Source organism: Sus scrofa, chromosome 10 (genome assembly GCF_054392235.1).
Source record: "Sus scrofa isolate SSC_HxYL_T2T_F1_AM1 chromosome 10, Sscrofa_HxYL_maternal_Yorkshire_Landrace_v2.0, whole genome shotgun sequence".
NCBI lineage: Eukaryota > Metazoa > Chordata > Mammalia > Artiodactyla > Suidae > Sus > Sus scrofa.
The window spans coordinates 22,645,642-22,663,186 of NC_139392.1; the positions used below are offsets into that span (position 1 = coordinate 22,645,642).

Genomic DNA, 17,545 nt, shown 5'->3' on the forward strand with positions numbered 1-17,545 from the left:
AGAAGATAGGCACAAAATACCACATGCTGTTTTGATTCCAGTTATCTAAAGTGTCCAGAATAGGTAAATCCACAGAAACAGAGTAAATTAGGTGTTGCCAGGGACTGGGTAATGGGAGTGATTTATGATGGTTACAGGCTTTCTTTTGGTGGTAATGAAAATGTTCTGAAATTTCATAGTGAGGGTGGGTACACAACTGTGAATATACTAAAACCTACTAAGTTGTATACTTTAAAAGTGAATTTTATTATACATCAGTTACATCTCAATAAAACTTTCTAAAAGTTGAACTGATTTTATAGGCCAAATTTGTGGTCTCTTGTTTTTACGTCCATGTGTAATTCTTTCATTTATGTAACTTCTCTGATTCTAATACATTAGGTTTGAGACAGCCAAAGAATAAAGCAAAAATTTTTTTTGGATATTTTATCAATGAGTACTAGTCCTTGGCAAGGATTTCTAAACATAGTGATTCACTTATAATTACAGTTAAATTATGACCCAATTGTAGATTTCTAAATTAACATGTGAATGTGAGACTTGCATTAAGGAATTTTGATTGCTTAATGGTTGCTTCCTTTTTTTTTTTTTTTTTTTTGGTAGGAGAGAGTCCGAAAGGAGAAACCATTCATTAGCCCGTCATGCAGATATCCTTGCTGCTGTTGAAACAAGGCTCTCACTGTTAAATATGACTTTCATGAAGTATGTGGATTCCAATCTCTGTTGCTTCATCCCAGGAAAGGTAAAGTGGGATTGCTTACCTAGAACAGCGGCATGGCACTGTGTACACTTCAAATTATTATATAGTTACAAGGTGATTTTTTTAGATGACAGAACTGTTCCTATTTTTTTTTGAATGAATTTCTGTGGATGGATTTGTTTAGCTTCTGTGCAGTCACTTATATAAATACATATCATTTATTAGACCTGGATAAGATTTGGCATAAGACTCAGAATCTAAAGTTTCTAACTGGTCACCTTTTATTTATTTTTTTTTGTCTGTCTTGTCTTTTTTTAGGGCCGCACCCACGGCATATGGAGGTTCCTCAGCTAGGGCTCCAATCACAGCTGTAGCCACCGGCCTACGCCAGAGCCACAGCAACTCAGGATCTGAGCCACCTTTGCGACCTACACCATAGCTTGCGGCAACGCCAGATCCTTAACCCACTGAGCAAGGCCAGGGATCGAACCTGCAACCTCATGGTTCCTAGTCAGATTGGTTTCTGCTGCACCAAGACGGGAACTCGTAACTGGTCACCTTTTAGAGTACACTGCAAACGTGTCAGTAGCTAATATGAGGAAAGTGAGGTACACCAATGAATATATTTGATCTTATATTCAAAATTCTAACTAATGAAATGTACAGTAGCAGCCCTACTGTTCTTTAGGAAAGCTCTTTAAGGGTTCATACTAAAGAAATTTTGAGCTTTTATTCTTTGTTAAGGTGCCAGAGATACAGCAATGAACAAGATAGGTATTGTCCCTGCCTTTAAGATTGTTTTAATTTTGGGGAGGTGGACTAGGAGAGGTAGGCTGGTTTTGTTTTGTTTGAGAAATGTTTGGTGAAGACAACTTACATCCAGATTTGACAAGAATAAATCATTACCATATAGCACTGTACTCGAAGCTAAGCAGTAGTGTTGTTTAACACAGAAGTATACTGTGGTGTTTTTGTCATTATAAGTTAGTAACAACCCCAGCATTCAATATGCTTCTCATATCTTCACTGGCATCTTCTTGAACTGAGTATAAATTCAGAATGAAATAATGTTTATATCTTTTTATGTGGGAGGATTGGAAGTAGATGGAATTGAAGGTCATTTTGCTACTTAGTTGATAATGGAAGAAGGTTCCCTTATCATGGCTGAAATTAATTAGTGCCTAGTAAAATTTGTTCTCTTTTTGTTATTTTCATAGATAATTAATATTGGCAATATTTTACATGTACTTTCTCCATTTTTAATTTTCTGTGATGTTTATTGGGAGCGAGGGGTGTCCTGTTTCTTATTTTAAGATATTCGTTGGTGTGCCTCACTTTCCTCATATTAGCTATTGACGCTTTTGCAGTGTACTCTGAAAGGTGACCAGTTAGAAACTTTAGGTTCTGAGTCTTATGCCAGATCCCATCCAGGTCTGATTCATAGGTAATTACTCTTCCGTGTTCCTTGTTTACGGAACTAGATAGAATAGGTTGTCTCCTATAGCCTCGTAGTTTTCATTGCATATCTCATAATGCTAAGATTATGAATACTGAAGGAACATGTCAGTGTGTCCTGACCTCAAAGACAGTTCAGTCAGTTGTTACAAGAGTTGTTTAGTTTGTAGCAAAGTCTGTGTGACCTGCAAAGCCAAAGATATTTTACTGTCCGCCCTTTGCAGAAGTTGCCCATCTTTTATTCCAGTTTGTTCAGAATCACGTAATTGGCATGATGGTATTTACTGTCCAAAGAGAGATGAGGTTAAATCCAGTTAAGTCCTGCTTTTTGGGGGGAACCACTATTGATGTTTCTCTTTAAATTCTGTTACCAAGTGAGGTGGTAGCAGTGCAGCCTGTCTTCATTTTCCAGCTGAAGGGCACCCCGGGGCATCTGCATTGCTCTGCTCCTTAACCGAGGCCTTTCCCTCGTTTGCACTGGGAGTCTGCCATCCTTCACAACAGCCTAGCCTCATTTCTCTCCCATAAATGTGAACTTTGCTGGAAAAACAACCCCTAAAAAACAAATACTTTTTGTTTTTATTATCACGCTGGCTTATTTGGTTTCTTAAAAGTGCCATCTTTTTAGTTTATATTTTGCCTAAAACAACACTGTATATGCAGATTATTACATTTTATCTTTGTGTAACTGGTCCTTTTTCGCTTACTTAGACTAAATCTAAACTGCTAGCTTAACACTGTTTGCGGTATTTGAGTCATTTTATGACATCCATTTTCACCTTCTCATGCTTAAAAGTGAGGACATTCTATAAGATTATTTTCTTTCTTTCTTAACTTGGAGGGTATTGTTGTTTTCCCCAGGATCATGCTTCTGGGTTATACTTTTATAGTTTGTAAGAAAACTCATTTTTGTGGTTTTATATGTAATAAATCCACATATCCATTTTGAGGGTTCCCTGGTGGCTCAGCGGGTTAAGGATCTAGTGTCACTGCTGTGGCACACGTTCAATCTCTGGCCCAGGAACTTCCGCATTCAGTTCCAAAAAAAAAAATGAATGTATCCTTTTTGTTAAAATTCAGATCTCCAGTAGGCATTTCATTTTATAAATTACTTTTCATAAGTTACTTAAGTGAATATGGGTAATACCAACATTAGTTTACATTAGATCGCCTGTTATGTACCAGAAGTTTGGATGTGCAGACTAACATTTGGGGAAATTTTTTCTTTTACTTATTCTCTGAAACAGCAGTCAGGTTTATTCAGAAAATTGAGTGGTAGGTTAAATATAGATGGCTATCTGCTTCACTCTTTCTCCTGTCATATTGTAAGTCAGCTAATTCTTAAAAGAAAAAAAAAAAGATACAGACCTGAGAATGACATCAGGAGAGGAGATAGTAGCAACAAAATTTTGGAAGCTGGAAAGTAGATGAACAAGTGGTAACCAACTTAGCAGAACTGAGAAAGTTAATTTCTAAGCTCGCAGCAGCGAGGGAAGCTGGGAGGCGGTCCAATGTGCACAGCTGACCCTGGAAAACTCTAGGCACCTCTGACAGTGGGTCGGAAACAGGAAGGTTGCTTGAGAATCTTAAGAATGATTTAAACCCACAGATACCTCTCTCAACTCCAAACAAGCTAGATCATTGTCCTGCTCAGTGAAAACCTAAGGCTTAGTTTTTGGAGGGGTTTAAAATGGGTCTCTTGATGGGGAGACCATAGTAATAACAAGGGCATTAAAAGACAGTCTGTATAGGGAGTTCCATTGTGGCTCAGTGGGTTATGAAGCCGACTGGTATCCATGAGGATACGGGTTCAATCCCTGGCCTTGCTCAGGTGGGTTAAGAATCCGGCGTTCCCGTGAACTGTGGTATAGGTCGTTGCTGTGAACTGTGGTGTAGATCGCAGACACAGCTCGGATCTGGCGTTGCTGTGGCTGTGGGGTAGGTCAGCAGCTGCAACTCCGATTTGACCCCTAGCCTGGGAACCTCCATATGCCGCGGGTGCGGCCCTAAAAAGCAAATAAAAAAAACAAATCAGTCTAAAGGATTTAGACTGGTTGGTATTTTGCCATTATGATCTGTGGCAGAGATAAGCAAACTTTTTCTGTGAAGAGCCAGTAGTCACTGTAAACCAGCTATAATGGAAAAAAATTAAAATCATTAAAAAAAAAACCTAGTAAATATTTTTGGCTTTGTGGGCCGCATGGTCTCTGTCATAAATACTCACCTCTGAGAAGCAGCCATGGGTCTACAGCACATGGTAAATGAATGGGCGTACTTGTGTTCTAATAAAAATCTTCTTTACAGAAATAGGCACAGGTCAGTTAGGGCCATGGTTGCAGATTCTCACCGCTAATATTGATAGTCCATTCATCTTCTCTCAGAACTAACTATAGATTCTTGGCTTAGTCCCATATATATTTCTCAAATCTTCTGACACAGAGGTCAAAACTTTTTATGGTAAGCTCTTGGTCAGGATCTATAGCTCACACATACTGAAAGACACATGTAAACAGAGGCCAACTAACTATTCTGGGAGATAGAATAATGAAAAGAGACATGAATAATTTCTTCTCTTCATTGTACTGACAGCCCCAGTAACCTTTTGTGCTTGTTGAAACATAGTGGTGGGAGTTCCCCTTGTGGCTCAGCGAGTTAAGAACCTGACTAGTATCCACGAGGATGCGGGTTCGATCCCTGGCCTCGCTTAAATAGGTTAAGGAGCGGGTGTTGCCACAAGCTGCAGGGAAGGTCACAGTTGCGGCTTGAGACCCACGTCACTGTGGCTGTGGTGCAGGCTGGTAACTGCAGCTCCAGTTCAACCCCTATCCCCCAGGAACTTCTATAAGCTGCAGGTGTGGCCCTAAAAAGTAAAAGGATAAATAAAAATAAAAATCAGATAAATGCTATGCTTTCTTAATGTGTGCCTCTAAAGCCATTTCAGCCACTGATGACTGAGTGCCAGAAGTGTGGATTTTATTAATGCTGTATGTCCTTTATTCTTCACCTTGTTCTTTGAAGCATAGTTGACTTACAATGTTGGGAAATATATATTTTTAAATATTTTTAATTTTTTTGAAAACGTGGGTGATTCCACCTGGCTAAAAGAATCTCTATATAATAAGATTTGAAAACATTGTTTTATAAATGGAAGATTTGAAGGAATGGAAGAGATGGCTTGCTTTCAAACTATGTTTAGAAGGCTAGATATAGTAAAGATGAAAATATTTCACAAATTGGTTTATAGATGTAATTGGATATTAGTAATCCTTGTGGGACATTTCGATATAAAATTAATTCCAAAGAATAAGGGTTATAGAAGGGGGTTCACTGCATAATAATTTTTTTTTTTTGGTCTTTTTGCCTTTTTCTAGGGCCGCTCCCGAGGCATATGGAAGTTCCCAGGCTAGGGGTCCAATCGGAGCTGTAGCCATCAGCCTATCCCACAGCCACAGCAAAGCGGGATCCTTAACCCACTGAGCGAGGCCAGGGATCGAACCCACAACTCATGGTTCCTAGTCGGATTCGTTAAACCACTGCGCCACGACGGGAACTCCATGGAGAAATTAAAATGAGAAAAAGCAAGTAGGAGTTCCCGTCGTGGCGCAGTGGTTAACGAATCCGACTAGGAACCATGGGGTTGCGGGTTCGATCCCTGGCCTTGCTCAGTGGGTTGATAATCCGGCATTGCCGTGAGCTGTGGTGTAGGTTGCAGACTCGGCTCGGATTGCAGACGTGGCTACATCTCTGATTCAACCCCTAGCCTGGGAACCTCCATGTGCCTCGGGTGCGGCCCAAAGAAATAGCAAAAAGACCAAAAAAAAAAAAAAGGATTTCCTACTATGCTGTAATGAGATCCACGGAATCTTGGGAGTGTTAGGACGTAGGTTCAATCCCTGGCCCAGGAACTCCATATGCCAAGGGGCAGCCAAAAATAAAAATAAATAAAGGTAAATTAAAAAAAAAATAGACTAAATGCATGGTACATAATAGGACCACATCCGTGTTGGTTTCCTGTGCTGTCACCTGTCTGTGCACGTCACCTAGCCACTCACCTCCCTCCTCCTCCCTCTCCTGCTGAAGCTTCTCTTCCCCGCTGAGATCCCACTTAACTCTCGTTGCCAAGTCCTTCATTAGGCCTGCTCAGTCCTCAAACAGAGCTTGTCGATCTTTCTCATGAAGCATTGTGTTTGTATGTTGATTTGACTCAGTTTGAGCTATCCTTTGCTCCCTATGGGTCTTTCATTGAGTCATGTTGCCTTGGATAAGATGTATGTCTTCTTCATGTTTGAATCATTGTAGCAGTCATTTCTAGTCCAGCTCAAACATAATGTAAATATTCTTCTATTGACCAGATTGATGTACATAAACATTATAGGTCCATTAATAAAGCTGTGAATAAATAAACTCTTTCAAGTATTACATATTTTTAAAAATCTCTCCCAATAAAAATTTTAACTGTGACATTTATGTTCAAAACAAAATTTGGCCTCTAAAAATCACGTTTTGTCTTTTGTCTTTTTAGGGCCACACCCGCGGCATATGGAGGTTCCCAGGCTAGGGGTCTAATCAGACCTGTTGCTGCCAGGCTACACCACAGCCACAGTAATGCCAGATCCGAGCCGAGTCTGTGACCCACACCACAGCTCACGGCAACGCTGGATCCTCAACCCACTGAGCGAGACAAGGCCAGGGATCAAACCCACAACCTCATGATTCCTAGTTGGTTTCCGCTGTGCCACGATGGGAACTCCTAAGTCATGTTTTTGTATTTCATTTAACCCCGTGGCTTGCCCCTAAACCGTTTTATTTAGATATGCCAGGGTTAAGCAATTTATAATATTTGACTATATCACTCATTTAACAAACATTTATTGGAGTTCCCAGTGTAGCTCAGTGGAAATGAACCTGACTAGTATCCATGAGGATGCGGGTTTGATCCCTGGGCTCGCTCAGTGGGTTAAGGATCAGGCACTGCCATGAGCTATGGTGTAGGTTACAGACCCCGCATTGCTGTGGCTGTGGCTTAGGCTGGCAGCTGCAGCTCCGATTCGACCCCTAGCCTGGGAACTTGCTTATGCTGCTTGTGTAGCCCTTAAAAAAAACAAACAAAAAGCCCCACATTTATTGAGTATCTGCCGTGTGCCAGGCACTGCTAGGCTGTGAAACTACACATGTTCTCTTCTTTCTTCGCGCTTACTAGATTATGGGAAGATAGAAATGAACAGAAAGATGTACTTAAAACTTGTGTGTTCTGAAGGGAAAATTGTGTTCATCTCCTTTGACAATGCTGTTAATAACGATGTAAACTGAAAATGGTTCAGGAGTTCCCATCGTGGCGCAGTGGTTAACGAATCCGACTAGGAACCATGAGGTTTCGGGTTCGATCCCTGGCCTTGCTCAGTGGGTTAACGATCCGGTGTTGCCGTGAGCTGTGGTGTAGGTTGCAGACGCGGCTCGGATCCCGCGTTGCTGTGGCTCCGGCGTAGGCTGGCAGCTACAGCTCCGATTAGACCCCTAGCCTGGGAAACTCCATCTGCCTTGGGAGCGGCCCAAGAAATGGCAAAAAGCCAAAAAAAAAAAAAAAAAGAAAATGGTTCAGAAAAGACTGCTTACTCTGAGGAGGGGTTCCTGAGACCTCAGGGATGAGCTAGAAATTTGGGGTTGGGGAGATAATGCAGGGAGAACATCCCAGAAAAAGGATCATAATATGTAAAAAAGGAGGGGGCTTGATTTAAAAATTCAAAGAGCTGATGGTTACTTTGTAACTATGATGCCATCTACCAGCCTCGAGGCCGATGCAAAGTAATACTAGAGTATTACGGTGCTTTTCTTATGTATGACACATGGGAAAACGTCAGTACTACTGTGGATCAGTTAATATCCTAACCTTGGCACTGAGAATCTAGTCACGACGAAGAATCTTTTAAAAAGATGCTGTATTACCACTTTAGCTTATATTTTTAATTTTTATTAACCATTTTATAATTAGGTAACTTTTTTCACAGCTTCAAGCATCTAATAGCTTCCATAAACTTTGACTGTTTGGTGATGCGGATTGCGTATTTCGAACCCTTGAACTCCTGACCAAGCCAGGCTGCCTCTGACCTTGAAGCCATTGCTGTTGTTATTCCTGCTTAACTGCGTTTCTCCCCAGATCCTCCGGTCACTGACTCCTCCTCACCCTTCCATTTTGCCTTAAATATGTCAAAGAAGCCTTTCCTGATTACCTCTTCCCCCATAGGAGTTATCAATTTACCTCTTTTTTTCCACTTGGCACTATTTTGAATTATTATTTGTTTGCTTCAGCTTCGTGAGAATAAGAATCTTGTCACCTGTGTTCACTGTTTTTATCCCGGTGCTTTGAAAAGTGACACATCTGTAGTATGAATTCAGTAAATGCTTATGGGTGAGGCTGTGGTCACAGAATTAAATTATAAGCCCAAGAGAAAGTTGTTTCACTTTTTTTTTGAATGTGTATATTTCCTTACATGTTCAGTAAGTTATTATTGAACAAAATACCATTTTCTTCTGGAAGGAGTTTATAATCTAGTAGTGATGCCAAAAATACACATGTCACTTAGCCCCTGGTGCCTCAGGATTCGGCCTTTGACTCTTGCTCTCTGTCTTCTCCCTTAGCAGGGCCAGTCCCTCATGCCACTGGCTCCTGAGGCCTCTCCATCATCTGCAGTTTCTCTCCTGCTCTCCTAACCTGTATCTCCAGATAGGCCTGCCTGGCTCGTGTCACCTGCATGTCCCATGTTACTCAAAACTAAAAAATGTCTTCTTTTAGTGCATGTGCCTGTAATACACCACCTCAGCCCAAGGCAATTAGTAGTCATCTCTCCAGGCCACTAACGTGGCCTCTGTGAAGTCCTCTTTGATTCACAATAGACATATTCTGACGGTTTCATTTTGCTGATATGTGTTAGGCACACATGGAGCTAGACTGACGTGGATGAGCTCATTGACCCAAGAGTCTAGAAAGTGTCAAGGACTGTAATTTGCCCTGGTGCTCCTCTGCAAGATTACATGTTTCTCTCCATGTATGTATGCCTTGGGTTTCCCCATTGCAATTATTATTAAAATGAAAAAGGATCATTTGCTGCCCTTTGGTGATAGCAGGAAAGCAGGATCTGAGGAGACCGGGAGAAACGGCTTCAAGGATAAGCAGATAATGGCAGCGTGGAAGAGAAGGGAGTCAGGCCGAGTCCGTGGGGCTTTGGGAAACAGATTCAGGCTAGGGTGAAGTAGGCTTGGAGGGTTAGTGGAACATGGGTTTGGGCAGTGCCCCACCTCAGCTCCTGCTTGCCTGCAACCAAGATTGAACCTCTCAGTTTAGTCTTCTAGTTTCTTCAGCAATTTGTATGTCCCTCTTGTATCACTTCTTTACAGGTATCTTTCCCTGATTACACTGTGATTTCCTTCAGAGCAGGAGCTATATATTATTTATTTATTTTTTGGTCTTTTTGCTATTTCTTGGTCTTGGGCCGCTCCCGCGGCATATGGAGATTCCCAGGCTAGGGGTCCAATCGGAGCTGTAGCCACCGGCCTACACCAGAGCCACAGCAACGCAGGATCCGAGCCGCGTCTGCAACCTACACCACAGCTCACGGCAACGCTGGATCGTTAACCCACTGAGCAAGGGCAGGGATCCAACCCGCAACCTCATGGTTCCTAGTCGGATTCGTTAACCACTGCGCCACGACGGGAACTCCTATATATTATTTATTTATTTATTTTTTCTATTTTTGTCTTTTTGCCATTTCTTGGGCCGCTCCAGCGGCATATGGAGGTTCCCAGGCTAGGGGTCGAATTGGAGCTGTAGCCACTGGCCTACGCCAGAGCCACAGCAATGCGGGATCCGAGCCGCGTCTGCAACCTACACCACAGCTCACGGCAACACCGGATCGTTAACCCACTGAGCAAGGACAGGGATCGAACCCGCAACCTCATGGTTCCTAGTCAGATTCGTTAACCACTGCGCCACGACAGGAACTCCAGGAGCTATATTTTAATCATCCTGATTCCTTAGCCCCAGTATAGTACAGAAAAGATGCTTAATAAATGTACATATGAAACGTGTAAAGTATTATAACAGTCCCAGCGCCATGGGTTCCAGGTGGAAACGTGACCCGTGCTCAGTATATCAGGGACATCACCTTGTAGGCTTTCGCAGTCACCTCCCTCCCTGCTTAGCTGTTTTCTTTAAAAAAAAAAAAAAAAAAAAATTGAAAGTGTTAACGAGAGCTCATTATTTTAGGTGATTGATGAGATTTATCGTGTGTTGAGATATGTCAATTCTACCAGAGCCCCTCAGCGAGCTCATGAAGTGCTTCAAGAGTTAAGGGATATTTCCTCCATGGCAATGGAGTACTTTGATGAAAAGATTGTTCCAATTCTGAAGAGGAAATTACCAGGATCAGATGTGTCTGGAAGACTCATGGGCTCTCCTCCAGGTACCTCTTGTGTGTGATATGTTCAGTTTGTAATTATGTTCATACACAGATTTGTAACTTGCCCCCCCCTTAACTGTATACCTTGAACTTTGCTGGGTCTGTAACTATCTATCTGCAGCCTCATTTTTAATGACAGATTGGATTACAGACCATAGCTTAAGTCACTGATCCGCTGCTGTTAAGCTCATTTGTCTCCAGGTTTTCTGTATTTGAACTACACTCTGCAGAACAGTCTTGTGGCTGCGTGTTTGTACACATCCCCAACTGTTAGCTTAGAAAAAAACTATTAAAGCAGAGTTGCTGGATGAAAGCCTATATATATGTCTATGTTTTTGGTGTTTCTGACTAGTGTTCATTATCCTAAAACAGCATTGAAAAAATTCTCATTGAAATAACCAATGAATTATTTCAGCCCCTGCAGCATCTGGCTGCTACAGATGCATAAGGCTGTTTTGAACACTGTTGAATCCTAGATTTGTGCCCTTATCTACTGAAAGAATTGTTCAACATCTTCAACCCCTGTAAACATTTTAAATCAGGAAGCACATTTGTAATGAAACATTTTGTTTTGTTCAGATTAGTTAGCTCCTGGAGTACTTAGTGGGGCTACTGAATGGCTCTCCATAATTTAATAAGAAAGCCTACAGCATGTCTTTTATTGAGTACCTGTTATGCACACAGCATAATACAGAGACTAAAACGAAGTGCAGCTCATGGTGTCTGCTCGCAAGAATCTTATTTCGTAAAGTAGGACATATCCAGCCTCAGATGGTTGGAGGCAAGAGGAGTAGTTTAAAGCAATGTCCACTTAAGTGCCGCATGAGTGGCAGAGACAGAATCTTGAGGATTGTTGTTAGCTGGTCTGATTGAGACCTCACAAGAGGTAAAAACTGATCTGAGCCTTGTTGGATAAAGATAGGCAGAGAGGGAAACAAGAATGCATCAGTCAAGGACAATATTCTGATTATTTAAATGTGCGAGGGGAAAATTAGGTGCCTTTTAGGGTATGGATGGATTCATCTGGTCCTAAAAAGCTTCAGGAGATGAGGCTTTTTTAAAAGTAGGTTATTAGTTTCAAATAGTGATTTTTATGCCCATGTTACATTCTGCTATTCCTAAAACAGAGTATCTCCAAAGCCTTTCTACACAATGTCAGAAATTCTTCATGATCATTGTGTATGATGTAACTCACTTTTTGATGGTGTCTCTGTTGTCGGGCTAATGTCGAAGCCTTGCATATAATTAACCACAGGGAGGACTTAAGAACGTGCTAGGCCTGTGCTTCTATCTCAGATGTTCATGTTTGTGTGCAATAAGGAAGAAAATAATTCTACTCTGATTTTACCACTGCACTTTACTAGGTACTCAGAATGGTTTGTAATATTTTAAACACAAGTTTTATGCCACTAAATGCCTTTCCCCATGTGCTGGCAATCCACATATTGCCACATGGACATGAGACTCAGAATGCAAATTCATTTATAGTTACAGTGTCTGTTAGTCCATTAGACCAAGTAGATGGCAAAGAAGAAATCGTCAGAAGTAATATTAATAGGGATATTCCATTTTTGAATAAGATTAATTAATGAAGTGTTCCTGGTGATGAGACAGTTGAAGTGACTGACTGTGTTGTAAACTCTGTTCCCGCAGTTCCAGGACCTTCTGCAGCCCTGACAACAATGCAGCTCTTCTCCAAGCAAAACCCTTCAAGACAGGAGGTTACCAAGCTCCAGCAGCAGGTTAAGACAAACGGTGCTGGGGTGACTGTTCTCAGGCGTGAAATTTCTGAGCTTCGCACCAAAGTGCAAGAACAACAGAAACAGCTTCAAGACCAGGACCAGAAACTGCTAGAGCAGACCCAGATCATAGGTGAGCAGAACGCACGGTTGGCAGAGCTGGAACGCAAACTACGAGAAGTAATGGAAAGTGCGGTGGGAAGCTCCTCAGGGTCTGGGCAGAATGAAGAGTCTCCTCGGAAACGAAAAAAGGCCGCTGAAGCCATAGACTCTCTTAGGAAATCGAAACGCCTCCGGAATAGGAAGTAAACCTCGCTCCAGAGGAAGCCCCGGCTTTGTGGCTTGAGCAGTTCCGCATATCAGGATGCCGTGAGCAGCACGGTGTCCCTTCGGCTTCTAGGCTTTCAGAACACACCTTAAACTTGAACTCTCGCGGTTGGGACAGTCTTCTCCCGCTTCTCCTGGTTGGACTGATGCACAGAACCTTTTTACTTTGCAATAGATTTGTACTAACCACACCTGTTCTATCATGTTTCAAGACGTTAACTTTTTTCTGTGCAGATGTTTAAAGTAAGTTTATTTGTCTCTGCATATATGCACATTACATAAGGATCTTAAACCAGTCTTGACAGACTAGAAGTTAAGTTTAATACAGAAAATGTCCTGTTCACTTGAAAGAAAAGACCTACTTTTTAAATGGACAGTATCTTGGTTTTTTTGTTTTTTTTTTTTTAAAGTTGACTTTTTGTTATAAGTGACCTTTGTCTGGAATGTCTGAAAAGTAGTAAATGCTTTTTGGTATTGAAGTAATGGGTAACTAAAATGGACTCCATAGTATTGACTGTAGAAGGGGCCTCTACAGTATTGACTATATTTTTATAAACTACTGGCAAGGGACTTATCCAGTTGTTAGATCCATGTTTTCAGTTCTCTTGGGGGGCCATGTCCTACGTTTGCATGGACGGCTGCATGCACTGCCTAGTCAGCTCGCTTGAAAAGCTCTTGCACTGGTATCGTCTTGAACCTCCCTCCTGCTCCACTCTCTAGAGCAGCGTCTTAGTTTAAGGCTTAACATCTTGCACCACGACAGCTTTGCCTCGGGGGCGGGGGGGCGGTATGTGTTAGTCCATTTGTCCTCCACTTTTACGGGAATGTGAGAGTCCTCAAGCCCATCGCGTTATCTGCCCTCTGTAGGGTTCAGGGGCACTGGCTGAGGCAGAACCCCAAATTCTTTCCATTGGCGTCAGACCTCTTGGTACCAAGTTCTGTTCCTTGCTCACCACTGTGCGTGCTCATTGATCTAACAGTCATGCCCTGTGGTGCGAGGAAGGAACCCAACTTGTGGGATGCAGTTTTGCCATTGAAAGAAAGTCTGCTGAAGAAAATCGTACTATGAAAAAGCATTTTGATCATTTCATTTCTGGGTGGGGGGAGGTGACCTGAGGGAAGCTTTTTAATATGACGTTCAAGCTTTCCTCATCCCGCAACTCTAAACAAAAGCTTTAATTTCGTTTGCACTCCTGTTGTGAGCTTGTAACTGGAAAAGCATGTCTTGCACTGTTCAACCTTCTACGTGGTCACTTTAACAACCTCCAAATTGTGTCCAGTGATTCTTTTCCCCAGTTGTGTATTTTTGAAACATTCAGCTATTACTGTCCTAGTTTTATTTTAATGTACTAAATTAGGTAGTCACGATTTGACCGTTAAGTTCTTTGAAGCAACTGTTGCCTTGGGCTTCAGTAATTTAAGATCAACTTAGGTGTCATCTAGAGTACTGTCGCTTTCCAGGTGGCAGTGTGCCGCCTGTATAAAACCTAAGGCTTTGGTAAGTACCTGAGTTGAATAAAAGCACAAGGTCACTGCCCTTTTTTTATCCGTCCACCATGACATGGTTATGCATCCTTTAGGTTAAGCTCTCCAAATGAAACATTTTCTTACCCATTTTTAATATTGTCCTGACTTTATATTGTCCTTAGAGTTCGATCAGTTCTTTGTCTTAACTCTGAAATCTGAAGCACCATTTACAATGTAGTATGTTTTCAATGAAAAGCCGTAAAATAACATCCAAGTGTTTCGTGGTTTGTTGGGAAGGTAACTCTAAAATAAACAGTTTCCAAAACATTTGTCAGCCAAGGTCATCCATAAAAGTCCCTGTCTGGAACTCATTGTCTCCGCAGGTCTCGCTCGTGTAATCCTAGGATTTAGCCATATTGTCACAACTCTGGAGGAGGCCTCCTGGATTGCTCTTGGTGTTGAATAGTCTGCTTTCCTGGTAATAGGAAATCTTTTTTAAGGAACAGAATACTTGTCTACAGGTTTACAAAATATGAACCTTATGCATCAAGGGGATTTTTTTTTTTAACAGTTATTAATGAATTATTTTACGTTTCCTGGGTTTCTTTTTAAACTACACCTTGATACCCCAAGTGTCTCTATTGTCTTCCATTAGTTAACAGGAGTATTTGGCTTCCCTAAGAAGCATCCACACTGTATTAGAAGCTGGGTTTTCCGTTTGAAAATCCAAATTTCTGCCGTATACACTTGTAACCACCTGCCCATAAGGTTGATGAGGTGCACTTGTAAATGCATGAATGTGGCGTAGCAGTAGGAGATTACAGCACTACAGTTGCATTTTAAGTCTCAGATCTTACCTGGACTAGCTCAAACATGTTAAGCTATGATTGCCTTGGCCAATTTGATGGCTATTATACTTGCATTTGTATAGTATAATAGTATGTAAGTTTCAACAAATCACGAAATGTTTCCATCAGCCGAAAGTGACATATGTTTCAGGAACATTGTAAATTCGCTTTCCCAAGAGAGAATTTAAACGCTCCGCTCCGTGTCAATATTATGTTGTCTAGAGCAACATTTCATCAAGTATTCCTGTCGTCTTCCTTGGCTGTCTTTCAGAGGAGACGTCTCTAATGTAGTGAGTCATTCCCGCTCACACAGTGACGCTGGTCCAACACTGCAGACAGATCCCGTGTGGCAGGAACGATGTACAGAACGCAGGGGACGGCCTCCCCTCGCCCCCGCCACCCGGACCGGACTTGGTGGGCACATGCTCGGAGAGAATGGATTAGTTTAGAAGGCGAGGATGCAGACCCCTGTTGTCCTCCGAGCTCCTCTCTGAGGTAAAGAGCTTGGAGACAATGGGGCAGACCCAGATGTAATGCGAGTAATCATTCTGTTTAAAAAACTTGGGGTGCCATCCGGTCTAAAGCCACTGGTTTTGGAAGCAACATTTTTTTTTTTTTTTTGTAAATCGTGTTTTTGGAGTACTGAACTTCATAGGGGCTTGCCTTAATCTCTATTTAGTAGTTTCAAGACGTATGCGCTATTATTCTACTTGTTAAAATGTTAAAATAGTCTATGTAGCCCCTAAAGTGGGTAAAACAGAGTATAATTAATGCCTAATAAATAAGCTAAAAGGTGTCACTGCAGCTGGATTTTTGAGAGAAAATGGACATATGAACATAGGCTATGTGTAATAAAAATAATGGCACCTTAAGATTGCACTATTTTATGCATTATTTTATATGCCATTTCATAGCCTGCACTTTAATCTCCAAAGAAACGATGTGTGATGTCCCAGTTGTTCCTTATTATTAATAAACTTTTTCCTGAGACAGGGCACTTAATTCTATTTTACTATGCCGAATTAGTTTCTTGGAGGTGGATTCCTTTTTTGAGTTCTCTATTTCCTTAGCCATAATATTTTCTAGGATCTAGGAACTCCCTATCTTGTCTGTTTCCAACAGTATGTAATTTTAATTTAATGTAATATAAAATCTCATATGTGGTGATCAGCACATTCTTCTCTCCTGCTCAAGCAATGAGTACGCATTTGTTAATACTTAGCAAAACCCTCTAAAAATGATCGTATGCTGTAAGATCGAAGGCCAGGAAGAAAGGCATTCTGAAAGGAAGTGCCGTGTATGATACCGCCTCTTAGAAATGGCTATTTCTAAGGTAAAATCCAACCGGAGATGCCATTCAGTTACTTGATTTGGGATCTGAATTCCTTTAAAGTGAATTTTCAAGAAATGCTCAATCTGCAAAATGAAACTAGCAATTAATTGACTACTGCCATGATTTTTAATAGCAATACATTGATCTTTGCGATACATACGATATAGACTTAAGTAACGTTGGCCTTTTCCAGTTTCCTAAGACTCTTGTTAAATTTCTGAAATTCAAACATTAAATTGAATTTTTTTCCTGTTGTGTCTGAAGAGAACCATGGAATTCTAGAAGCATTTCGGTCATCTGTTAGGTCCATTGCCAAAGTATACCAGTTCATATCAAAGCTATACCAAAAGTTTAGATGTGTTTTAAATTCCTTTCTGTGGTACCATGTCTGTTTACTTATGGTCATGAGCAACAATCAATTACTAGCTTACGTTCTGGAATTTTAATTGTTAAAACCGAATTCAATTACTGGAAAGTGAAAAACACCTCCCGGTCACACAACAGGGTACGTAAATAAATGTGTTGTTACCAGTGTTACTTGTTTTCTTTGTATTTCATGCGCAAAAGATTATAGAGTTTCTAACAAATGCCATATTAATAGCTACCGCCTCTTCAAGCGCTGTATTGTGTGTTTTACATGTTAGTTTAGTCCTCACCATTGCTTACTAAAACAGGTTTTACTCTGTCTAGGGAAGTTAACCTCCGACAAAGCAACATGCAATGTTACACAAGTAAGCGCCTAAGTGGGACTTCAGCCCAGACCTACCTGCCTCCAAAGCTTATGTAATTTTTTTTTTTTTTAATCTTTTTTAAAAGGCTTCACCCACAACATATGGAAGTTCCTGGGCTAGGGGTCGAATTGGAGCTGCAGCTGCCAGCCTACACCACGGCCACAAGCAACACAGGATCTGAGCCACATCTTTGGCCTACGCTACAGCTTGAAGCAGCGCCAGATCCTTAATCCACTGAGCGGGGCCAGGGCTCAAACCCACATCCTCATGAATGCTGGTCAGGTTCTTAACCCACTGAGCTACAACCGACTCTCAAAGCTTACGTGACTCTGCTGTGCTCTGCTACATGTAAAAACACCTAGGAGCTCAGAGTCTACGTTAGTTCTTTAAACTCAATAAACACAGGTAAACATTCCACACATTGATGAGAAGCAGTCAATGCCCAAACCACTGATGTTAAGGCTATAAACACATAGAACTTAAAACCCTGAC

General features: G+C 41.4%; 1 protein-coding gene across 3 annotated transcripts in view; it reads left to right on the forward strand.

Annotated features, from left to right (window-relative positions):
- FBXO28 (F-box protein 28) overlaps nt 1–16,856 on the forward strand; it is a 32,736-nt gene extending 15,880 nt beyond the window's left edge. The window contains exons 3-5 of one of the 3 annotated variants that reach the window (XM_003130584.7): nt 604–742; nt 10,416–10,611; nt 12,262–16,856. In XM_003130584.7, coding sequence (XP_003130632.3) covers nt 604–742; nt 10,416–10,611; nt 12,262–12,656 — 730 coding nt within the window. In that variant the 3' untranslated portion in view covers nt 12,657–16,856. Of the gene's footprint in view, nt 1–603; nt 785–2,067; nt 3,515–8,160; nt 8,318–10,415; nt 10,612–12,261 lie in introns of those variants that run through there. The other 2 variants (XM_084979357.1, XM_084979356.1) reach the window with 2 other exon arrangements.
- The last annotated feature ends 689 nt before the right edge of the window (nt 16,857–17,545 follow it).